The following is a 25,573-nucleotide window of genomic DNA, read 5'->3' as shown; positions in this document are numbered from 1 at the left end:
ATCCTGATCTGTTGGAGCTCCACCCCCACCTCATTGCCCAAAGGAATTTTTTCAGTCATGGGGACGTGGTGCTCCAGTCCAGTTCTGAACAGCACACTCCATAAACGCTTGTTGAAATAATTAGGAAAGCAAGTGTTTCAACACAGTTGCTACATTGGAAGGCTGTAAGCCTGGAGCTGATCCTGGTCGACCTTGTCACTGGAAAGGAAAGGTCTAATGGGGAATATGCCAATGCAGATGAAAGCAGAGACAAGGGCGGGAAGCCCAACACTTGGAGATGTTGACTGCTTGTATCCAAGTTTCCTTGTAATTTCATTCTGAATGCAATTTGCATACCTCGGCCAATTGTTGTTGTTGTTGTGGTGGTGGTGGTGGTGGTGGTGGTGGTGGTGGTGGTGGTGGTGTGTGTGTGTGTGTGTGTGTGTGTGTGTGTGTGTGTGTCTGCGTGCGTGCGATATCATATGTGATGGGGTTGAGAGGACAAACTTGGTTGTTGGTCCCTCCCTCACACCTTGTGAGAGATTGTCTCTTACTTGTGTGCTGTTGTGCTGCATATACCAGGCTCTCTGGCCCCTGAGCTTGCAAGGTTTCTCATATCTCTGTCTCCCACCTCATCACAGAAGCAGAGGTGTTACGGATGCTCTAGGTAGCTTCCAGATTATCTGGGTTCTGGGACTTTAACCTCAGGGAACTGTCTAGCTTTTGATAAATTCTTTTTTTTTTTCTTCTAAAACTAGTCAGAATTGATTACCTATTGCTTAATGTACGATATGCATAAGAAAAATCAAAGTGATGGCTCTTCCTCTGCCATTAAGTGAGGTAAATGCTCTAAGAGGGACACAACAGAGCTGTATTCAGCTGCAGGCTTCAGGAAATGAGCCTAGGGTGTTACAAAGTGATAAGACAGCATATAAGCTAATTGGTCACAGAAGAGCATAAAAACCACTTACACAGAGAAACAGAAAGTAGATACAGACGACAGTAAGAATCTCCCAAGAAAGGACACGTCCCTCCAGTCTAGGGAGGCAGGGTTAGTGACATGGTGAAACGGGCTGGCTGGAGCAGGAGCTACAAGTGTGGTCAGGTTTGTGGAGCAGAGGATGCCTGGAAGGCACTGAGGGAAGGAGCAAGTGCATGTCCTTGTTACACATAAGGAGAAAGGGAAAGACTAACCCCTGCCTTGGGCTCTCAGCCCCTCAGTGATTCTAAGACACTGGAGGAAGAAACTTCACTCTGTGTTTGCTTTACACTCTACTAAATCCATTTGTTTACTACCAGTACATAACGTACTCTAGTTTCATATATGCTACAATGTGAAAGACATGCCATTTGGATATAGTATCTCTTCTCAAATTCAAAGACTTGACAAGATGACTTACTTCTGAAATAAAACTTCATTCCTGTTATTTTACTTGTCATTATATGTGTTCTAATTATCTGCTGATTGTATAATTTTTCTCTGGGGTTACTCTCCTGTCTCTTAAACTATGGAGCTGCAGTAAGTGTTGTTCCTAACAGTACAATTAAAGGTGTTCTATTGAATGCAGAAATCCTCCTCTGGGCCCTACCTGTAATCTCCCAAGTGAGTCTATCCCTTTAAGATGAATGTCAGTTTCAATTCATGTATGTGTAGGTTAATGTGATGCTTAACTAACGCACTTTCTTGCTTAAATTGTCTGTTTCTCACAGTTGCTGAGTCATTGCATGGCTTCTGTTTAAACTGTGCCAAACTCTTCCCCTAAAGACTTGCACCCAGGAAGTCATGTGTGGCACCTGAGAACTGGTATTTTTTTACAAGCCATGCTTTTCAACCATCAACCCTAACATTCTTTAGGCTCCCCTGCTATGGTCTAGCCTCTAGTGGTTCAACTGCTACACAAAACTAGCTCCCTAAACCTATGTCTTCTCCCTTCACACACACACACACACACACACACACACACACACACACACACACACACACTTTTATCTTCAGCACCCAGGCACTCGTAGGCTCATGTATTTGAACACTTGGCACCCACGTTGGTGGTGCGTGGTTCTATATACTGGGACCCTTTAATGCAGTTGACAGAAAATAGTCATCTGAGAAGACGGCAGCTCAACTGATAAAAATACTCATATTGGCCTGTGACCTTATCACCGTGGCATTTTCTTGATCGATGAGCAGTATGGAAGGGCCCAGGCCTCTGTGGGTTGTGCTGGTCCTGGCTGCTGTACAGCAAGCCCGTAAAGTTAAGTTGATGGCTCCTGGTTCAGGTATTGCCTCTGGGCTCAGTTCCTGCCTTGGGTTTCTGCCCTGGCTCCCCTTATGATGGAGTAAGTGCGTCCCTCCCCGAGTGGCTTTTGTCGGTGGTGTTTTATCACAGCAATAAAAACCAAACTAAGACAGCTGCCTTTCCTGTCTTCAGTGTCCTCTCTTTGTATACATTCTGATATATTTCTTTAAGATCTGTAGTCTCATAAAGGTCTGCTTTAATTACCTCTTTAAAGGTGCAACCTCTAAATAGAGTCCCCGACAAAGACACTCAGTGTTAGAACCTCATCGTATGAATTTTAGGTGGTAGGAATGCAGTCAGGCCATAACACTACCCACTGAAAAACTAGCCAGGCTGCTTGCAAGCAGAATTTACCAGCTTGTAAATTTGACTTGCCTTTTGTCTATAACCCACACAATCTGGCCAGTGTCATATAACTACTTGCTTGCTGTCAGAACACACTGAGTTTGCCTGGTTGACCAACCTTTGCGATAAAGAAGTCCTTGTACAGTCAAGTCTAGCACCTCAGCAGGTCTACTGACGTCACAGGCTTGCAGTGCTACCGAGAACTTGCCTTCTAACTCCTTCAGGCCATCCTTGGGCCACACCTCTCCTTCCCTAGCCCTGCTGTACCTAGCTTCATAGGTCCAGCTTTCCTTCCTGCTACTCACTGTCTGGTCTCTATTGAGAAATGAGACAGAGCTTTGCAATTAAAAATTCACATCCTATGGCTCAGCTACTTTGTTCCTAGGCATAGTCTCTGGTCGCCTTCAATTTATTTTTATTCTTTGTTGTTGTTGTTGTTGTTGTTGTTGTTGTTATTCAATATAGGGTCTCTCTGTGTAGCCTTGGCTGTCCTGGACTCACTTTGTAGACCAGGCTGGCCTCGAACTCACAGAGATCCGCCTGCCTCTACCTCCCGAGTGCTGGGATTAAAGGTGTGCGCCACCACACCCAGCTTATTTTTATTCTTAAGAATTTTGTGCATGTACACAAAAATCCTTGATCACATCCCCCCCTTCATTTCCTGTTCCAACTTCCCCTGCACCCCTTCCTCAGCATCTGTCAACTGCTAACAGTTCTTCAGTAAGGGGAGCAGGCCTGGACAAGAGCTCACCTCTGTCCATTCAGGACTTTTGTCTGGCTTCATCTTAGGCAGGTAACCACAGGTGGTGCAAGCTCATGGTTAGAGTGTCATGTCCGGCAGACAACCTTTCAGCACTTCTCCCATCTCCAGTCCCTGTATTAGCTCCTCCTCTTCTTCTAAGATGACCAGCTCTGGAGCCTTGGCTGGTAGTGGAGGAGCACCTGGTAAAGCTGTCCCATTAGCACCCTCTCTAATTTTTGACCCTTGACTAAGTATATGTGTCTACATTGACAGCTGCCCACTGCAAAAGAAGCTTCTTTGACCAAGGAGTGGCCCAGGCCTATGGGTCTAAACATAAATATTTAGAAGGTAATATGACAACATTACCATTGAACAAAATCACAATGTTTGGTTCTATGCTAGGGCTTGACCTCTCCAACCATGGACTTTTGACTGAGATTACAGTGCCAGGAATGAACTGCGCCCCCCTCCCCCCGGACCCCCCTCACCCCGTGGAGCAGTGCTAAAGCATAATGAAAAAGCTATTAGTTACTCTGTAACAGCCATGCCATGCTTACACCAGTGGTCATGTGGTCATGGATCTTCTGGCAGGGTGGTATTGTAGCATGCAAGCTCCAGTGTTGGGTAAAACCATTGGCCTTTCTTTTCCTCCGGAAACTTCCAGCACTATAAAGAAAGCCAGCAGGGAAGAGTCTCCTTGTTGGTCTCTGCTTTCTATATGGCTGATGTCCCATGCCACCTGATCTGAGTATTTTCCTCCAAGTTTGCCACCACATACCATCATCCTTAACACAGGACTCCTCCTCACTTCTGCTTCCGAACCTTTGTCCCCATCCCATGGCCAGGTACCCTCTATGTGCAGCTCTGTGGGTCTCACTTGTAGCTCTCCATATTCAGTAAGTACCCACTTTAGTAGAAATCATCTTGTAAGTTGTTAATGGTTTAAAATATTCTAAAAGCTTCAGTTTTCAATTTTACAAACAAAATTACAGGGATACAATGTATGATAATTTTCAAGGTCAGGTAGGCTAAGGTAGAATACTATATCTTAAAGGCTTTTAGGAAAACTTAGATGGTTTTCTGAAGCCATTTAAAAAACTCTTGATTATGGATTCTGCTAAAATTAGTTATGTGACTATAGGCATATAAATCTCTTGAAGTTTCTGTTAACCTCCCGCTTAGAAAACAGAAACATTGTGTATTGCCATCCTGAAAATCTACATGACATGTTAAACATGCTCAAATGATAGAATATTTGAGCAGAGGGGAAAGATCTGATAACCCACCTAGATACATTTTTTCCAATATATCTGGATATGTCTCCACCTAGGACACAGGATAATCATAGTCACTGATTGTTTTTAACTTGGTGTCCTTGTTAAACTTCATCATTTTTTTTCCTTTGATTTTGACCTTTTCTGTCAACTAAGAGCCTTGTGGAATAAAGTGGCTTCATGTAAATACAGTTCAAAGATGAAGCTCCTCCTTCATACACATCCTCCATGCTTGAAGTTAGCTTAGAAATTCCACAATGCTTTCAACTCTGATGTGTGTGTGTGCATGTGTGCGTGTGTGCATTGGTGTTTTGTCTGTATGTGTGTGTACTCCAGAGTGTCAGATCCCCTGGAACTGGAGTTACAGACAATTGTGAGCTGCCATGTGGGCTCTAGTAATTGAATCTGGGTCCCCTGGAAGAGCGGCCAGTGTTCTTAACCACTAAGCCATCTCTCCAGCCCCTACATAAATATTTTAGTAACTCTTGTAAACCCTAAATTAGGTAGGTTCAGTTTGAAAATAAGGGATCAGAATGTTGAAACATCCCAAAATGTATGTTCTTACTTCTATCACTCCACTCTCCAAACCTTACCCGCCATATACAGTTTTCCCTTCTGGAATCTTCAATATGTATAGATTGACCTCCAAAAGAAACCTAAAAATAGCTCTTTCCTAAGGGTGAGATACTATAAGCAATGTGGCTTTCTAAGGACTAAAGAAAGTTCAAGTCAGAAAGGACCTCAAAGATTATTGAACTCAGCCCTGAAATTCACATATAAGAAGCTTTTCTTAAGATCTTAATTTCTAATTAGAAACCTACGATGTCCCATGGTAGTGCCATGAAGCTGCTAAATTGTGTTGTGCTCCACGGAGCGATGGGCTAAGGCGTGCCTGTGCATGCGTCTTGGGTTCTTCAGAAACTGACTATTGGCTCAGTCCTGCGGTCCCAGTGCCTTCTCTCTGGAATACATTCCTCTTCCGTGCAGACTCCAATTAGTGCATTTAGTCGAGTGCACAGACTTTATATCTCCACAGGATGTATTTCCAATCCTGATGATCCCACAGGCCGTTCCATGCTCTGTGGTGGAAGAGGTAGGCAACTAGATTCTACATGCTAGCGAATTAAAGCCCCAGTACCAGGAACGGGTTGCCTCCTTTTGAGTTGTTGGACAGTGGAGTCCCAACTCCAAATGTCACAGGCTATTGCCAGTGTTCTTGATAGCCCTCCAGAACTTGATGGGAAGATCCTATTCCTGAAGAGACTACAGTCTTGAGGCATAGATCATGGAGAACCCTAGCTGATCCCCACATGGAAATATCACCCCTACTGGCTAGCTTTCATAGTGTGTTGGTAGCACACCACCACACAAGTAAAGTACTCATCCATCTTAACCCAGTTGGGAACTTTGCAAACCACAGTAACAACTGACCTGATGAGGCATGCCCGCTGCTGCAATAGTGACACACATGTTATGGAAGTAACTGATAGCTTTCCGGTTAGATCTAAGGCTTGCTCCACGAGATGGAATCTATACCTGACACTGTGGCTAGATAGGTCATGGGCCCTAAGGGGAACCCACGACCATTACTCTCTAAATGACTCAGGGCTATACCTATAGACTGACCTCCGTGAAGAAACTTCTTCTTGCAGGAGTTCACAATTCACACAGAGACCCACAACTGGACAACCTGCAGAGACTAGGAAACCCTGATGTGCTCAGCCCTCAGTGGGACATACCCCCTATTCCAAAGCCTCTGGGATCTTGATGAAGGAGAAGCAGGAAGATGACAAAACCCCTGCTTGGTGAGAAACTGTTTTCCAGACACTGCAGGGCAGATGCACATGAATTCATGGTGATCTTGACAGCCTGCGCAAGACCGGAGCAAGATCAAGCCAGACGTAATCTCAGCATGTGGTGGCAGATGGGAGGTGGACATGACGTCCCATCAGTAGCTGAGGAGGGTGGGCTTTATTTAATGGCATGGCTCTGGTGGGTCAGCCATGCTTTTTGGTAAACCTCACGTCCAAGAGTACCTGAGCAACACACATGAGACTGGTGGATTTTTTTTTTTTAAAGAAGAAAATTCAAAGTTGTGTAGGTAGGGAGGTGAGAGTTGAGAGGGTGGATCTGGGAGGTGTTGAGTGTATGTATGAATATGAGCAAAACACATTGTATGAAATTCTTCAAGAATTATTAAAAAACTGTATTTTTTGGTTTTTTGAGACAGGGTTTCTCTGTGTAGCCTTGGGTGTCCTGGACTCACTTTGTAGACCGGGCTGGCCTCGAACTCACAGAGTTCCACCAGCCTCTGCCTCCAGAGTGCTGGGGTTACAGGCATGCACCACCACATCTGGCAAAATACTATTAAAAAAAAAAAGAAGGAATCAGTGTTCTATTGAAATGTGTAAGACATCTAGTGCCGAGGACCACAGGCCAGGCTTTCAGGGATTCTTGCCAGTGATCAGAGCATCCTAGAAAGCATAGCATGGACTTCCGTGTTGTGTTCAGTATAAAGCATCCATACTTAAACATCTCTCCCCACACTGCACTGGTACAATTCCTCACAGATGTGCAGGGAAAAGAAATACCAGTGGGAAAGGAGGCAAGTCAGGCTCCAGTGTTCAGGCTAGGATGCAAGGACAGAAGACACACGGGGAAGCCAGGGCATGATGCTAGCTTAGGAGGATTTGATGTGCTATACATTTTGTCTGTGAAATGGCAGGAGATGGACCCACTGCTAAACTAAGATCTAAGGTCTAAAATCAGGATTTGGCACAGGGAGACCGAAAGGGCTGGCTCGCCACTGGAGTTATAGAATGATAGGACTCAGATTGTGGTTTTTTTCTTCTTTTACCAGATATGGTAGAGTGGGTCTGTAAGCCCCATCCTCATGAGGCTGAGGTGGAGGTCAGTTGTTCCAAGTCAGACTGGGTTGCAGGAAGAGAATTGGTCTTGGAAAACTAAAAATGACAGGAAAACAAAAGAAAAAAAAAGTAAACCCTATATTTCCTTGTAGTTTATTTCTATTTTTATTATTTATATGCGTGTCTCTATGTGTGGAGGTGTGCGAGTGTGAGTGCACTTGGAGGCCAGAAAACGCCATCATATCCCTTGGATGTGGCAAAGGTGACAGGCAATTGTAAGCCTCTTGTGGGTGCTGAGGACAGAGCTAAGTTCCTCTGCAAAAACATTCTTAAGCACCGAGCCATTAGTCTAGCACCAACTTTTACTTTTTCATGCCAGTTTTCTTTCTAGATAGAGAGAGACCCACTTATGGAAAAAGAAAGGATGACAGGTGAGGGATGGGGCCAACTGTTGTGTGACAGTATACACGTGCGGTTGCGTTAGGCCTAGCCTGACACTGGGTCCTCACCACTGACATTGCCTTGGTTAGACACTCATTGCCACTCCCTGGACCTTGAACGTCACTGTCATCCTTTTGTACCTAGGTCAGGCTCTGAGACTGTATCTACATGCTTATGTAACACTAAACCAGCTAAGGACCGGAAGGGCAGGAGACATGTCTTTAGCAGTCACTACTCAGTAGCAGTTGTTTTGTTAATTGTTTGCCAAGCAACACACTGGTAATCTTGGCAGTTACCTCAGTGTGATGGCTGAGAATGAGTGATTTACTGCCTAGTTCTATGTCAACTCAACACTAGCTAGCATCTCTTGGGAAGAGGGAACCTCAACCAAGAAAACACCCCCACTAGAGTGGCCCGTGGGCAAGTCTCTTTCTCCATTAATGATTGCTGTGGGAGGGCCCAGCTCCCTGTGATAGTGTGATCCATGGACAGTTGGCCCTGGATGGCATAAGAAAGCGGGCTGACCAAAGCAAGGGAAGCGAGGCAGTGGGTGGCACTCGTCCATGGCCTCTGCTTCAGTTCCCGCGTCCAGATTCCTGCCCTGGCTGAGCTCCTAGCCTGATTTCCTTCCATGCTGGTGAATAAGACTGTGGAAGTCGGAGCCAAGTAACTGCTTTCCTCCCCAAGTTGTTTTCCTCATGGTGTTTAGCACAGCAGTAAAATCCCAAACGAAGACAAGCGCTGTCCGTAAAGCAGGAGGCGGTGAACACACGGAGGATTTTATATTCTTTTATTCTTATTTTCTATACACTCATGCAGTGTTTTGGGATAAGGGTGCTAATGATTGAAAACAAGACTTTGTACAAATTCAATGAGTGCTTTGCCTCTGAGTTACACTGCCAGCCTCTTTCTTGTATAGACAGTGATTTAAACATAGAAAAAAATGGTTGTGCACACCAGCACCAGTTTCTGAGAATCCTCAATAAACTGCTGCCCCTGTGGTTTCAGCAATATGACTGAGGTGTGACCACTAAGGTGGGAGGCTGTGTGGAAACCTGTAGCACAGGTAGCATGGCTCCTGCAGTCCCCTGTCAATATACACGGTGTCATAGGCCACCCTCTGCCCCACATGCACAAGCAGTCTTGGGGCAAAGTAATAGAGCCGCAGTTCTCAACTTTCCTAATGTTGTGACTGTTTGATATAGTTCCTTGTGCTGTGGTGACCAGTCCCCAAACCATAAAATTATATTCCTTCCTACTTCATGACTGTAAATTTGCTACTGTTATGAATCATAATATAAATTTGTGTTGCCTTATGTTCTTAGGCAATTCCTGTGAAAAGGTCATTCAACCAAGGGGGTCATGACCCACAGGTTGAGAACCACTGTCATAGAGGCTCATAACTAAGGGCAGATTCCAGCACCACCACTATGAGTCAGTTTCCTTTTCTTTAAGATGGGTATAAAAGTAGCGATGGCCATCCCAGCAAATCCACAGACTTCTCACTTGGTTTAAGTTTGGTTTGGCTTTGCTCTTTCCTGGCCAACTGACATTTCCACACACTACAGCTCTGACCTTATAATTGAAGACTGAAAGCAAGTAAAGATTCCAAGGCAGACAAAGCAAGGGTTGAGATGACTTAACAAAGCATAATGTCATGGCACATATGTGCCTGGCATGTATGTAGAACCTGGCATGCATAAGACTGTGACCTAAATAACACCAAGGTGAGGAGCTGGCTGACAACTCACCAGTGTGGCCAGGATGGTCTCTAGTCTCCCACTCATGTCAGTGAGGAAATATGAAGATCAGCGATTTCCCCTCTCTCAAGCACCTGAGCACACAGAAAACCCATCGCAATGCCAGCGGACCTTCACAGTGCCCATGGTTTATATTTTCCCCAAGTTTTAAAGATGGGCATGGTCTCTGCAAACTCTAGAAATTTACAGAAATGAAAGTAAAATTCTCCCACAATCCTCTCACCTGGTGATACAACTCGTGACAAATTTCTCTCTGAGTGTTTTTCTAAAAAGTATGCTTTGCTCACAGCTTTCTTTCCATGTGAATATGTGAAGAAACCACTGTCCAAGCTCCGATCAGTGTGCAATGATAATCTTTCTAGAAAGTTCTGGCTTCCTGTGGAGGTCGCCTTGCTCCAGAAAGCTCTGGTGTATCCAGTTGTTCCATCAAAGCTCTGAAAACAGTGTGATCACTCTGCCTTGCCCCTTGCTGCAGGTAAACCCCAAGTAGAGTATTGCATCTGTAGTCAGTTGAATTCCGCATCCTCCCCAAGTCCGCTCTTTGAGCTGCTGCTAGCTGGAATTTTGACCAGGTTCTGCCCCTTTCTCTAATAAGATAAAATTCTAAAATCCAAACCTTGTGGTGGAACCTGTCTAGGACGATTGTGACATTTCTAACCATTGTTTCACCACATTCTTTGCCCTCACTCCCACCTGACCTCACTGCCACCTGACCCTGCAACCAGGAAGGAGAGCAGCTAGTTGCTTGTGCCCCCATGCCTGGCTGGCTGGTCTCTGGAGGCATCTTCCCAGCTGGGCATCTCAGAGCTGGGTGACTCTGTGCTGGCAGCAGGCCCTGCTCAGCAAACAAAGAACAATCAGTACTTTGTTCTCCATTAGATCTAGTGTGCCACCCTTGGGGCAGGCACAGGCTCCCCCCTACTGTCCTGTCCTTCAACTTCCTAGTCCTCCGAGTGCTGACACCTGGGAGCTGAGAGCGGAGAGAGCACCTTGCAGTCAGTCCCTGGACAGGCTGCTGAGGCCTTCTGGGACAATAGCTCTTGCTAAGGTCATGGCCCCTCCCACCTCCCATAGCTGGAACAACAAAAGAATGCTGTCATAATTCTCTTTCTGTTTATTATCCTTTAAATACTCCAGAGACTCTTCAGTGCTACTTTTGAAATACCAAACATGAAGCTTTTTCCAAAAGCAATTGGCATGTGCCCCAAGTACATGAGCACACGGCCTCCAAGGTAATGCGCGTAAACCCGGAAGACGTTTGAAAGTAATGATAAGATTAGAACAGTCTCTGCCAACGGGATCTTATTGCTAAGCGAAAGTGTTCAGGAGATCTAAAGCCAGAGTGTTCTATTTCTTTTGTTAGAATTTAATTATGTGGGCCTGTGAGTGGGCATGTGCGTGTGTTTGTGGGGTAACTATGAAGGCCAGAGGAGTTGGGGGCTGCCCAGTGGGGTGCAAAAATGGAACTAGAGTCCTCTGTAAGAGAAATATCCTATTTTAATCCCTGAGCCACCGCTCCAGCCTTTAAGGTTTGTTCTAGTATAGTGCACTAAGAATCTTTTAGGACTAGGATGAGCGGGACGTCTGCTCCACAGTACACTCTTAAAGAAAGCTATATTTTGTTTGAAGATTTTTTTTAATACAGTAAAAGAAAATTTAAATCTGATTATGTAATATTCCCACCAAAAAGAAGAATTTTTAAAATACAGTGATCAGTCCCACCACCGGGAGCCTTGCTTGGGTAGAGAAGATGGCCTGGTCTAGCTCCTGATGCCCTGCACGCCCGGGGAGGCCCACTCTTTTCTTCAGGGAAATGGAGGAAAGGTGCATCTGGGAGAGAGGGGAGATTTGAACTGGTTGGGTACTGGAAGGAGAGAGGGGAGACTGTGGTTAAGATGTAATATATGAGAGAATAGTGATAATAAATGAAAAGACAGCTACCACAATTAGAGGGACAGCTTCAGGGGTTGAAAGTCCTGTTCCTCTTCCTGGACCCACACCCACATGGCAGCTCACGATTGTTTGTAGCTCCGGCTCTGAGGGAGTCAACACCTTCTTCTACCCTCATGGGAACACAAGTGGTGCACAGACATATGTGCAGGCAAAGCATTTACACACGAAACGTAAAAGTAAAGTAAAGCTAACAAGACAGACCCAGGCTTCCTTCTGTGTATCGCTCCATGTTCTAAGGTAGGCTGCATCCGCCAGCTCTTAAAAGCTGGGTGGCTTTTAGCAGGGCGGTGGTGGTGCACACCCATGACATGGGAGGAGTAGCTAACATCTAATGTTACCAACACACCAAAACTCACACATCAGTTAATGGAGTCTGGGCTAGTTTCAGTTTGGGGCTATTATGAGTTAAAAATGTCTTGTGCTGACATTTTTGTGGACACACATTTTTGTGTTTGATAAGTACCTAGAATTGAAACTGCTAGGGCATTGGCATATGATCTGAAATGTTTTTTTAAAACTGAATGTGGTGGCACACACCTGCAATCCCGGCACTTGGGAGGCTGAATCTAAACCAGCAGCTCTCAACCTGTGTGTCACGACCCCTGTAGGGGTCTCATGTCAGCTATCTTGCATATTGGTATTTACATGACAATGCTTAACAGTAGCAAAATCACAGTTATGAGGTACGAATGAGATAATTTTATGGTCAGGGGTCAGCACATATAATCTTAGGGTTATGGTCAGGGACTGTATTAAAGCATCGCAGCATCAGGAAGGTTGAGAACAGCTGCTCTAGAGGAACAGGAGGTGGAGGCCAGCCTGGGCTTCACAACCAGACCTGTGTCACCAACAAACAATGCTCAGAAACTTGCCACATTTCCCCCAAAGCAGCTGCTGCATTTTAAATTTCCACCAGGACCACATAAGAGTCCTGGTACTTGAATGTCCTCGTGTACACTTGGTGGTGTCCTTTTTAATTTTTAATTTTAATTTTAGCCATATTGGTGGGAGTTGAGTTATCACATAACCACGATTGTTAGTTTTACTACTCAACTTGCCACAGTCTGGTATCACTGTCTAGACCAGGCTGCCCTTGGGCATATCTGTGGGAGGACAGTCTTCGCTCTGTTAACTGAGAAGACCCAGCCCACCATGCAGAGCATCACCCCCTAGCACTGAGTTCTGGACTGGATGGGAGTAGAAACCCGAGCAGAGCATCAGAGGCAGGCACGAGTTCATTCTTTCTCCTCTGGACTGTGGATAGGACCAGCTGCTCCAAGTTCCTGCCTTGACCTCCCTGCAGTGACGTGACCTGCAATTGCAGGCTGAGTAAACCCTTTCACCTGAAAGTGGCATTTACGAGGGTGTTTGTTGCAACAACAGGAAGTCACTACAGCTTGGATGTATATTTTGTTTTTTGCCTTTTAACTTTCAGATTGTCATTTACAGGGGATGTAGTACCTTCTGAGTACAAAACACAGTGTTCACTAAAGTGTTTTGCTCACCCTGGTCTGGGTATCAGCAGTATTTGTATGCCTTGGGCACTGGTTAGAGATGCAGAGTTCTAGGCCCAACCCCGGAACTGCTACTGACTAACCCCTGGGGGTGGGGGAGCAGAATTATTAAACAGAAAAATGGAAAAAAACTTTAAAGGCTCTGTAAAGGACCTTTGAGATCAGCATTAAAAATTATCATCTTAATGTTTTTGTTTTTCTAACAAGTGTAAGGAGGACTTCTTATTCCATCAGTTTGCTGTGGTAGCCAAGTTACTAAGAGGTGGAGTGAAAAGGCGAGCCTGGGCTTCAAACCCATTTTGAGTTCAATTGGCTTCTTGCTTACTGTCGGCCTGACCTTGGACAACTTGTTGGAAACCATGCCCTCATTTTCACAGTAGCAAAGCCGATTGCCTCACACATGCAGTTGTCATGAGCCCTGTTTCCTTTTCCTTTTAAAAACTTGAGTTGTTCCTACACACCTTTTAGGATGGACATTGTCAAAATTATACAAGAGTAATTGGTGATGAGGACATGGAACACAGGAAACCTGTGTGCACCACTGGCAGGAGTGCAAATTAGCACCGTGAAAGTCTGTAGGGAGGTGCCTCAAATATTAAAAATAAATATGACACAACCCATCTAGTAGGTTGTCGCTTAGCTCTTTCCTCTACATTGAAATGTTTCCTTCTGTGGGGAGGAGAAACGGATGGAAGGTGCCCGCAGCTAAACAAGCATGTAAAGTCATGCTCTGGGAAGCTTAGAGACTTAGCTACAGGGCCCACAAGGCCTCTCCGCAGGGGCATCAGCAGCAGCGCTCTGGAGGAAAGGTAGCTCTTCTGTGGAACTGACTGCAGGTTGAGCAGGGAGCTCCGGGAAAGCTTTCAGCTGCCCTTCTGGGGTGGTCTTTTAGATAACTGGACCACTGTTGGGTCATCCATGCCATTGTAAGTTACCCTTCACCCATATTCCTGTAAGAAACCCCAGTAAACTCACTGGCCCACCAATCTAGACTTGGGGAGAACAGTGCTTTTGGTCTGTCATCAGTGCCCTCACTGGGGTGAATAGACGCTGGTTCTCGTCTCCCTAGAAAAAGTCACATTTGGCTCCATACCCAAAGATAATTAAATACATATCAGATAACTTCTTTCACTTCCATTTTTATTGTGGCATTGTTCATAGCAGGAAAGATCCAGAATTCCCCTACGCTTCTACAAAGAGATAAATGGATAAGGCAAATGCAGTGTGTTCAAACAAGTACAGCTTTGCTTTGTCTTGTTTCTTTCTTAATTAAAGAAATCTTGTCATTTGCAACTACGTAGATGAGCGTGGAGGACACTGTACTGGGTATATTGAAACGGGCCCAGAGACCCCATTTTGCATGCACTCTCCTCTACATGGACTGTGAAACAGTGGAACATCCAGAAGCAGCGAGTGTAACAGTGGTTGCTGGGCCCTGGGAAAGGGCCAGTGTGAGGATATATTAGTGAGGTGACATAAAACTTCAGGCAGGAGGCGATAATTCAAGAGGCTCAGGTGTGTAAGCACTTGGTTCCCAGTAGTGGAGGAAGTACATCACTTGGGGAGGGCTTGAGAGTCTGCGCTCTCAACCTAGCTGCAGTTCTCGTTCTGCTTCCTGTGTTTACAAATCTGATCGCTTAGCTCCCCGTTTGTGCCACCATGCCTCATACTGGCTGCCACGCTAGCCAGCTGTCATGCCTCCCCACTGCAACAGACTGGGGACTGAAGGCAAAAATAAACCTTCCTTCTATAAGATGCCATCTGACCACTGCGACAGAAAATAAACTAATGCTCGGCTCAGAGCAGTTCATCTTCATTGTCACCTTGACCGGATTTGAAACCACCCAGGTGACACACCCCTGGCTTTATCTGAGGATGTTTCCAGGTTCCAGAGAGGGAAGATTGTGTGTGGCACAGTGTAAAGGGCTGGAGTCCTAGAATTAATCAAAGAAACAAAGAGAAAGCCCGCCAAACAGGACATTCCCCTTTCTCAGTTTCTTGATATACCCAGGTGTGAGCACGACCTTTGTGCCACAGACATAAACCACTTCCTCCTCCATGGCTTTCTTGTCATGATGCATCACTTGTGGGTGCGCGCGTGCACACACACACACACACACACACACACACACACACACACACACTCACACGCCCCTGCCAAGAGTGCCTGTCCCTTTTATATTGTGAGAAGGTACTGTCATCTACAAATGCGCTGGGCCACATTTGTTGCTATCACAGGTTGCATGCAGCCTGCAATTATGAGCCAAAGTAAATCTTAGAGTTGTCCTAGTGAGGGATTCCACCCCTGAAATTCTAAAAGTAACTAAGCAGATCTATTGTGCCCTTTGGGGATTAGAGTTAATAACAAGATACTGTGTATTTGGAAATTGATGGGAGGACACACTTTAAATGTTCTCACCACACAAAGAATAGAAACTCTGTGAGGTAATGAAAATGTTAAGTGTCTTGATTCGGTCATTCCACAACACACACACACACACACACACACACACACACACACACACACACACACAAGCTTAAGCAGGAGCTGACCAAGATGTAGGGAGATGGGTCAGATAGGATGGACAATGGTGCCCCCTCGTGGACTGTGGGAGCAGAAGCACCAGAGGGCCCCAGTCTTAGAGGGATTTTGAACATGATTCTTTCAAATGTGTGCACTGGATATTTTTTTAATGACCATTTTCACATCAATTTCACTGCATTATCCATCACAGCAGCTCAATTATAGTCATATGGTATTTTAGACTCACATTTATGAAAAATTCATTTAAACATACATATACATATGTGTGTTTATGTATATATGTATACACACATATGCATATATTTGTAACCAGAAAATGTAAGCGGTGGAAACCTACTGTCACCTGTGATGGACCAGGACCCTAAATACCATGAGAACAGGCTCCTCCCTGGCAGAAGTCCTATCGTTAAGTAGTTCTGATGATAGCTGCCCACTTTTTGTGTTCCTATGCACGGTATAGCGATGCTGCCTGGATATCTTTCAGTGAAGGCTGAAACTGTTGCAAGATGCAAATGCAATCACTGTGATTAGCAAGGATTAGGTTATTAAAGCAGAGTAAGTTCCCAAATGCACACTAGTCAATTTTGACAGATGGAAATGCAGTCCCATGTGTATGCTAAGGTACTGTGATGAATTCTGTTACTTCTCTGTCATTTTTTCCTCTTCTAGAAATCTTTGTTAGGAATCCCGGGTATGGCTTAGTTGCGAGAGACTAGCATGGGACACACCTATGCAATCCCCTGGGTAGGAGGACTTTACTCATAGCCTGCACTAATTTTCTCCATCAATGCTCTGAGGAGAATATTCTACTTTCAGAAAGATGATTATGAAAGTTTAGAGGACTGTGGCCAGGGAAGGGAGTGGCAGCACCTGTGTTTGAACCCAGGCAGCTCTATTCTACATTACATCTTGCTTAAGCAATGTGCAGGTCAGTCCCCCTATGTCTACATATTGTTTATTAAGCAGGATACCTCTGCGGCAGGAGGGTAGCTCAGTGGGTAGGAGCTTCCTCTGCAAGCATGAGGAATTGGGTTGGAATTTCCAGCACGCACATAAAGGGCTTGGGCATGGCTGTGTATGTCTGTGACTTCAGTTTTGGGAAAGGAGACAGGTGGGGCTCCAAGAGCTTCCTGGCCAGTCAGCCAGTAAGCTTCAAGTTCATTGGGAGACACTGTCACAAATTAGCAAGATAGACAGTCGGGGCAATAGAGGAACAGGTGGGACAGCCTGCTCTAGACTCCACATTCACTTACATCCACACGCATGTGCATACCACACACACGCGTGCATAAATCACACACACTCATACACTCATGCATAACACACATTCATGTGCATACATCACACACATACACACTCACGAGCACATGCATCTCTTTTTTCTCTCTCTCACATACATGCAGCACATACACACATATACACACTCACACAAAATGCCTTTAACGAACAAATGTTTTTCTTTTCTATCCTTTAGTTTCATTATTTGCCTCATCTGCTTTGGATTGTTCATGCTTCTCTCAAATGGTGCATGCTTATATCAATTGAGTACACTATGTGGTAGAGGGAATTCGCCCACCATCTGAATGTTTGATCCTTACAGTGGGTGGACTCCCAGCTGTGCTCATTACTCTGTGTTTCGGAGGAATCACAGCATTGACGCCTGAGAAGGGCACTGAGGTATGTTAGCACAAGGAAGCTCTGCCTCTCGGTTCCTGACTTGACCGGCAGTCCAAACACCATCCCTTGCTTTTTCAAACTTCACTTGGCTCAGCAACAACAACAACAAAAAGCCTCTTTAAGTGTTCTAAATTCACAAATTACATCACCCAAGATGGTGTTCACTCTCTAAAAAATTCTGTGTGTGTTCACAGGTGTGTGCATGTGAATTTCCTTTACAAACAGAAAAAAAATATTCATATTTAAAAAAAATCCAGCCAGGCAGTGATGCACATCTTTAATCCTAGCACTCAGAGGCAGAGGCAGGCGGATCTTTGAATTCAAGTCCAGCCTGGGCTACAGAGTGAGTTCAAGGACAGCCAGAGCAACACAGAGAAATCCTATCACAAAACAAACAAACAAACAAACAAATTTAAATGATTGCACAACAGAACCCAAGAAATCGAAGATGGCAGCTGTCCCCCTGAACTCATGTATTTTGTACTGATGAGAATACATCCTGAGAAATGCATCACTGGGTGGCTTCTTCATAGTAAAGAGCATCCACCATAATCTTGTCACACCACACCATTCATATTTGACTGAAGAGGGTTCCATTGGTGTCATTCTCACACTAATTAATGTTTCCACTTTTACTGTTTTCTTTATCTTCTCTGAATATTATCATAAGTGATAGTCACCTAGCCTGTCTAGGATGTCTTACAGGTGTATAATCTAAAATAACGCTAAGGTGTATCAATCAGGGTGGCCACCTGTAAATTGAAAAGAAGATGCCATTCAAATTTGGGAGTCAGACTGCAGATATGGGCCAGTGGTGAAGAGCATTGGCTGAAGGTCTAGAGGATTCAGGTTTGGTTTGTGAAGACATATCTAAGCCAAATAAAAAGTATAAAAACAAAAGACAGGCGATGTGGCTGCAAACGGCTTTGATGGTTTTCCGGAGAGCGCTGGGGGAGTGGAGCACATCCAGTGACTACAGTGACCCAGGTGGTTCCTGCAGTCTGCTCGCTAAACTTAGACTGAAATGTAGGCAGTTGCGATGTGCCGAAAGGCCAAGGTGCTTCCGTAAGTAATGCCAAGCCACCAGCAATGGTTTTCCCTGAGTACCTGTCCGACTTAAACCCAGCTGGAACTGAAACGGTTATGAAATGAATCGAAGCTATTCTCTGTGACAGGTCTACCCATCTGCAGTGTGGTGATTAATCGCCATCATCAATTTGATGTGACTCAGAGTCACTGTGGAAACAAATCCCTGGGCGTGCGCATGGGGCAGTTTCGAGATGAGGCCATTGAGATGGGAGACCCATCTGAACTGTGAGTGGCACCTTTCCACGTGTCAGGGTTCTAGACATTACACAAAGGACACTAGCAGAGCCCAGGCACTCATCACCCTCTGCTTCCTGTGACTGCAACACGGCCAGTCAGGCTCCTGCTCTTCTTGCCAGCGAGCCTTTCCTGTCTGCTTTCACGTTTTACCAGCCACAGTCTTTTCTTTCAAACTGTGAGGCTTAAATAACCTGTCCTCACCTAAGCTGCGTCTTGTTAGGTATCTGGCTACAGCACCAGGAAAAAATAACAAATATGCTGGACGTCATTTTATGACTGAAAAAAAATCTAATTCCTTAGCTGGGCTTGGTGGTGCACACCCTTAATCCCAGCACTTGGGGGGTGAGGCAAGTGGATCAAGCCTAAGGTACACAGAGAAATCCTGTCTTAAAAATAAAAACACAAAAAATTTTAAAAAATCAAGTTCTTTGCTCTGTTTTTGACACTGAATCTGCTCTACCTAGTGCCGTTCTTTGTCCTATACTTCCCTGAAGTTGAGTATGAACAAATATAATTGTCTAATGCTTATTTTCAAGGAGACATGGAAGGTGAAGAAAAGACAGAAAATGCACATGTAAACACCAACAAAATGAGGAAATAGCAGAAGGTGCCATTGGAGACTGAGAGACATTTTCTATTTAAAAAAAGTTCATCTATCAAAATTATATATATTTCTAAATTTATGTAATAACTAATAAAAATATGCAAGAGACTAGCTGACAGAGTGAAGTAAGAATTGGACAAACACTTGGGAACTCTGTGAATTGGAGGACAACCTGGTCTACATAGCAAGTTCCAGGCCAGCCAGAGTTAAAGAAGAACAAGAAGGAGGAGGAGGAGAGGAAGGGAAAGCAGAGGAGAAAGAAGAATTGGGAAAACCATGCTTATAAGGAAAGATTTAACTTTTCCCATCAATAATGATAGAATAAACCCATGAAAGCTGATAGATACGTATTGGAGCACACACCTTTAATCCCAGCACTGGGAAGGCAGAGACAGGTTGATCGCCGAGTTTGAGGCCAGCCTAGTCTACATAGTGAGACCCTGTCTCAAAAATAGTCAACAGAAATGTAAAAGAATTGAATAAAAAGATTAATAAATGTAAGTTGATTATGAGCTATCAAACACTGTCGCCAACTGAAGAGAAATGCATGTTGTTGTTTTCAGATGTGCATGGGATAGTTCAAATCTTCCAGGTCGAAGAGCAAGTCTCAAACTCCATTAAGTCATAATAATGCATTATCTTAGCACAATGAAATTAAGTTAAAAACAAAAAAAGGAAAGAAAAGAAATGTAACTCATCAACCATTTTGGAAGCTAGCCAGCATGTTTCCAAATCAGCAGTGGGGTAAAGGGGGAAACGGAAAGCAGGACGTGCCTGTCGTTGGATAATAGTGAACTGTGGTGTGAAGATAAATCTGTACTTAGAGGGAAACCCGTAGCTTCTTTAGATTATAGTGCGTTGTCCTAATTGGACAGTGTGCATTGTTCTGGGTAGAGAGACACAGCAGATGGGGCCACACAGATGGTGAGCTCTGGTTGTTGGAGGATTTTCCTCAGCCTTTCGCTTGCAGAGTAAGAGGACAGAACCATGCTTCCCTGTGTGGCTGGCCCACAGCTGTTCCGTCTGTGCCGTTATAAGAACCAGCTCTCTTTTAACACTGGAGGACTGCAATTAGACATCTAATTTTAGACCCATTACAATGTCAGTTTTGTCACAACCACGACTTCCACAGTTAATGCCTATCATCAGGTGGTTATGCTGTGGGCCCACTGGGAAAAAACCAGAATTCACAGGCTCAAATAGTCTCATTAGAAAAGACAAAAAGAGAAAAAACAACAATATAAAAAAATCATCACAATAGCTAGTAAAGTATAATGCAAGAGAGAAGAAAACAGATGATAAACATCAGAGTAGAAATGAATGAATTTGCACAGGAATACATTTTATAAATAATTTACAAAGTCAAAAGTCTCCCAAAAGAGAATTAAAATAATACATTCATAAGATTGAAATATAAAGAAAAGTTATAAATCATTAGTTAGTAATTTGAAGCAAAAAGATGGAGTTAAAAATAGAAACAGCATCTGAGATCCTAAAATCATCACACCTACCATGTTGACATGGTTCCACTTAAGGGATGTGCTCTTGTGAAGACACTGTGAAGTTTGGGGACAGAGAGAACAGCTCAGCAGTTGAGAACATAGGCTGCTCTTGCTGATAACCTGGCACTCAGCCTCTGTGGGCATTGCATGCAGGAGGCGCACAGACACATACACAGGAAAAAGATCCACACACATAATATAGAAATAAAAACTAGAACAAGACAATTTGAACGTTATGATTTTTTGTGATAAGGTAATAAGCTAGGGCTTTAGTTTCTTAAGTGATGCTTTAGTTTAAAGTGGCCCAGTTTCGCCATATTTGCTAGTCCTGCATCAATTAAGTTGTCCTAAATGCATGCAATGCAGAGAATCGGCTGCACTAGTGGCCATCCTAGTCACTGCTGTGTAGAACTTGACGAGAAGAAGCTTAGAACAAGGATTAATCTTAGCTCTCAGTTTAAAAGTGGCAAAGTTGCGGCACCTGGGACTCTGGCTGTGATGATGGCAGCCTGTGGAATAGTTTCCTACATTCTGGATGCTGGAAAGTAAAAACGGGACAGAAACAGCCAGCTGCAAACCCCAATGCCCATTCCACCAGACTCCTCCCTCCTCTGGCTAGCTCCCGTTATCTCCCCCAAAGGGTGCCACCACGAGGAGCAAGTCTTCAGATACATGAGCCTGTGGGAGACATTTTGCATCCAAATTGTAATAGACATTGACCACAGTGTTGTCCTGGCTGAGTTTACCACATAGTATGATGTGAGACAACACTTACACAAATGGAGAAAAAAATAAAGCCAAATATGAATTCTAGACACATATCTTCCATTTTATTTATTAAAAAAAAATTAACAATCCCTTGGGTGTGGCAGGCATCTAGCAGGCTTTAGACCCACAATGCTAGGCAAAGTAGATATGGATCTTGTTCTTATTGTAGCAGCGTGGTCCGAGTGGCCTCTGTGAGACAGAGACACCTGAGCAAAATCTGTAGGACTTTGAGGGCTTGATCGTAGCTCTTCAGAGGATGGATATTCCAGCCAGAAACAGCAAGGGGTAGGTTTTCATACAGAAGTTTCTGTAGAGTTCCAGTGTTAGCAACAAAGCCAGATGGTCTAGGTAGGATTGGAATGGGGGAGGGGCTTACTTCATGCAGGTTCTGTGGGCTAGTGTAAGGACTTTAGATTTTACTAAAAATGGGGAACCATTGCTGATGGGAGGAGGAAGTGACCTGAGCCAGCCTGCCCTTCAACAGAAGGCTTTGTTTCATTTTATAGCCTATGACCACATATCATGACAAGGATGTGCCTAGATGAGAAACACCATCTATGTGATCTAAACTTCAACAGGTTTGGGCATAACTCACTGAACCACTTCGAGACTCCACTCACAGGCAGTGCTGATTTGATCTTTGATCATCGTTGTCTGATTGGATTTGGAATCAGCTAGGAGACACACCTCTGGGCATGTCTATGAGTGTGAGTCAAATACATTTAACTGCATAGAGAAGATGCACATGGAATGTGGTGGCACCATTCCAGGAACTGGTGTATTTGACTAAAAGGAGAAGAGGGAGAGAGAGAGAGAGAGAGAGAGAGAGAGAGAGAGAGAGAGAGAGAGAGAGAGAGAGAGAGAAAGCCAGGCAAGCATCAACAGTCATTTCTCTCTGTCTCATTCCTGTGGATGCAATGAGATCAGATGTCACACTTTCCCTGACAAGATAGACTGTATCTTTTAAAACTGCAAGCCAAAATAAACCCATCCTTTCATAAGCCACTATTGGTCAGGTATTTGACCACTTCAGTGAGAAAAGTAACTAAAACACATGCTATATTTACACACTATAGAATATTATTGTTGAGTAGTAACATAGAATGACCTAGAAGAGGTGTACACCTTGTTTAGTAAGTAGCATACAGTACAGAGAAGAGCAATGTCGCCACCAAAGAGATCAAAATTGTTTTTTTTTTTTAGAAAACAAAAAATGTGTTTTCTCTATGGGAGTGATCATGAAAAACCAGCTGCAAACACTAAGAGGCTGGAGTAGCAAAGTGATCACACAGCTGGAGGTTTTAACTTTTTATAAATTTTATTTCTTTGTGTGTGTGTCTGTCTGCATGGATGTATGTGGGGCATGTAATGCCCGTGGAGGTCAGAAGAGGGCGCCAGATTCCCTGGAACTGGAGCTAGAGATAGTTGTGAGCTATCATGTGGGTGCTGAGAACTGAACCTGGGTCTTCTGCAGCAGCAACATGTGATCTTAACTGCTGAGCCATTTCTCCATCTCCTGACCCACCCCATAGAAGTTTGAGTGTCATAGCTGATATCAACTGTCATTAACTGTGTGAACTTGGGACATGCACTTCCCTTTCTTAGTTCTATTTTTTCTTTGTATCTTAAATGTGAAATAAAATGTAAGATGATTATATTTATATAACCTAAACTGTTAAGTTATAAAAAGCTTTAAAGTTATGAAGAAAACTTGAATTGGGACCATTTATTATACACATCTAGTTCTGGAGCCTAAGATGATTTATCCAATATCTGTACCCATTAAACCATTTCAATAAGATAAATAGTTCAAAATTCCAGCATTTGAAAGGCAGAGGCAGGTCTTCTCTGGGAGTTTAAGGCCGGCCTAGTCTACATAGCAAGTTCTAGACCATTCAGGTCTGCATAGACCTTGTCTCAAAAAACAAAAGAATTAATGTCAGTAGTCCTTAAGAACTACCTCTACTTCCTTTCCCTCGTCTAGTCCTTACTGCCACTAAAAGCTAGCTTTGCTCTAGAAGTTTCCTTAGAAGCCTTAGAACATAACAAGCTGTTGCTATACCACACCAAAACCAAATGCTTTGAAGCCTTTCAACCAGGACTTCGATGCCTGTCACTTTTCATATGATTTCTAGACATCAGAATTCATTTACAACTTGTATGAATTTCACTTCAAAAAAGAGGTACATCTGGTATGCTGAAGAGAAACAGGCCTTAGTAGAGCAGAGCTCCAAACTACAGAACAAAGAGCATATACAGGAAGATGGGCAGCATCTAGAGATGACATCTACTGGGTGGCCTGGGCATCTCAAGCTAAGGTCAACTGCCCCTAACATCTTATACAGTTTTTGTATGTATGCTAGGGCTTGCTTTTTCTTCCTGGGATAGGTATCATCTTCTTCTGTCTAGTGCTTGGCTCAGAGTCCTTTGTATGAGAGCATCTTAGTGGACATCTGTTGACAGTGGACCACCATGTACAGTGTGAGGGAGGCTGGATAAAAACCAAAGCCACAAATGTTTGAGTCTCATTTTCTGTGGTGTGTATTATTGATGTGCCTGCAGGCACTTATCATCTTTTCCTTCCGTTACTTAATTACCTACTGGTGTTTCCAGATAAGAACCATAAATAAAACTGGTTATTTAGCTGGGCTGTGGGGAATTCATGACATAGAGCATCAGTTTGAAAAAAAATCATTTATGTGATGAATAGAGCTTTAAGCAGATGGGTTTATACTGATTACAATCTCCCACTGACTTGTGGGGATGTCTTGTATAGGGTCAGCAGTTAGAGTGATTGCAGCAGATGACTCCTCCATGAGTCACAAGAGGCTAAATGTTCAGAATTTCAACTTGGACTGGATTGATACTTCAATTTCTTAGAGTTACTGGAAGTGGAGGAAACACCAGAGTCTAGTTGACAGTGTCTTTGGTCGTGAAGGAGTTAACCGAATGGGTGGACTTTATCTTCCTTCCAATGAGTCTGTGGTTTGTTTATTAAATCTCCGGTAAATGATTGTTAGAGACCTGTCATTGATGGCTGTTGCTCAGTGCTGCACTTCAAAAGCCCATTGAGTCCAGTGTGTGGTGGCAGAGCAACAGCCTTTAGCCCTTTCCTTAGCCATACCTACTCAGGTCTGCCTGGGCAAAGATCTGCCAGACCGAACAACATGAATGAAGACTACAGTGACATCTACGACACAATCCAAAAAGGGAGCAGAGATGAGGGTCCAGACCCGCTGGAGGAAAATGATGCTCCTTTATATGATAGAGTCCGTGAAGACTTGTGGACCGAAAATGATCTCTACGCCACTAGGCTAGAAAGCCAGGAATATGATTCTTTGTCAGTGTATGCCTTGAAAAGGGAAGAGGCCACCCCATCCTCCCTGGAGCCAGAAGCAGAAGGCTACCTCTTGCATGATGAGGTGTTTTCTGAGCCCCAGGAGGTCAGGGGCATCTCTATGGAGGACTCATTTTCATCAAGCCAGGACCCAGAGCCTCTCCAATGGGAGCTGCAGAAGAATGGAAGACCGAGCAAGGAAGAGTTGCCTTCTCCACTGAGCTTCACGATTCAGCACAGCAAGGCCTTTCCCACTGGCCACGGCTCCCCTACCTGCACTTCTGCTGTTGCTAGTTTGGAAGAAAATGAAGCAGCTTCCCACATCCCCGAGATCTTCCTGTTTGTGAAGGTAAGGGCTGTCTGCGATAGGCACACCTACACACGGTGAAGGGTTCAGTGTTGTGCTTTGCTCTGTGGATCAGGGAACAACCTATGTTGTCCTGGCGAGTGGGTCACCACCCATGCCCCAGAGCAGAGATGATATAATTGGTCATTTGGAATAGCTTCAGGACTTCTTGAAATGATCCAAATTAGAAAGTCTATTTAAGGGGTGTGTGTTTAGTCATTATCTTTTATAAACCGTGGGAAGACCACTTTCTAACAGTTTAAATGAGTGGCCAGAAATTGCTGCTCAAATCTTTA

General features: G+C 44.2%; 1 protein-coding gene across 2 annotated transcripts in view; it reads left to right on the top strand.

The window, feature by feature from the left end:
• The window catches only part of CLIC5 (chloride intracellular channel 5), a 177,606-nt gene that overhangs the window by 3,680 nt on the left and 148,353 nt on the right, over positions 1-25,573 (top strand). The window contains exon 1 of one of the 2 annotated variants that reach the window (XM_084754135.1): positions 24,673-25,280. The exons of the other annotated variant lie outside the window; for it this stretch is intronic. Coding sequence (XP_084610261.1) covers positions 24,762-25,280 — 519 coding nt within the window. The 5' untranslated portion in view covers positions 24,673-24,761. Of the gene's footprint in view, positions 1-24,672; positions 25,281-25,573 lie in introns of those variants that run through there. 2 annotated transcript variants of the gene reach the window in all.

This window comes from Acomys minous (assembly GCF_964271855.1).
Source record: "Acomys minous genome assembly, chromosome: 13".
Lineage (NCBI taxonomy): Eukaryota > Metazoa > Chordata > Mammalia > Rodentia > Muridae > Acomys > Acomys minous.
Note: the sequence above shows the minus strand (reverse complement) of the source record. Positions and strands in the feature narration are given on the sequence as shown.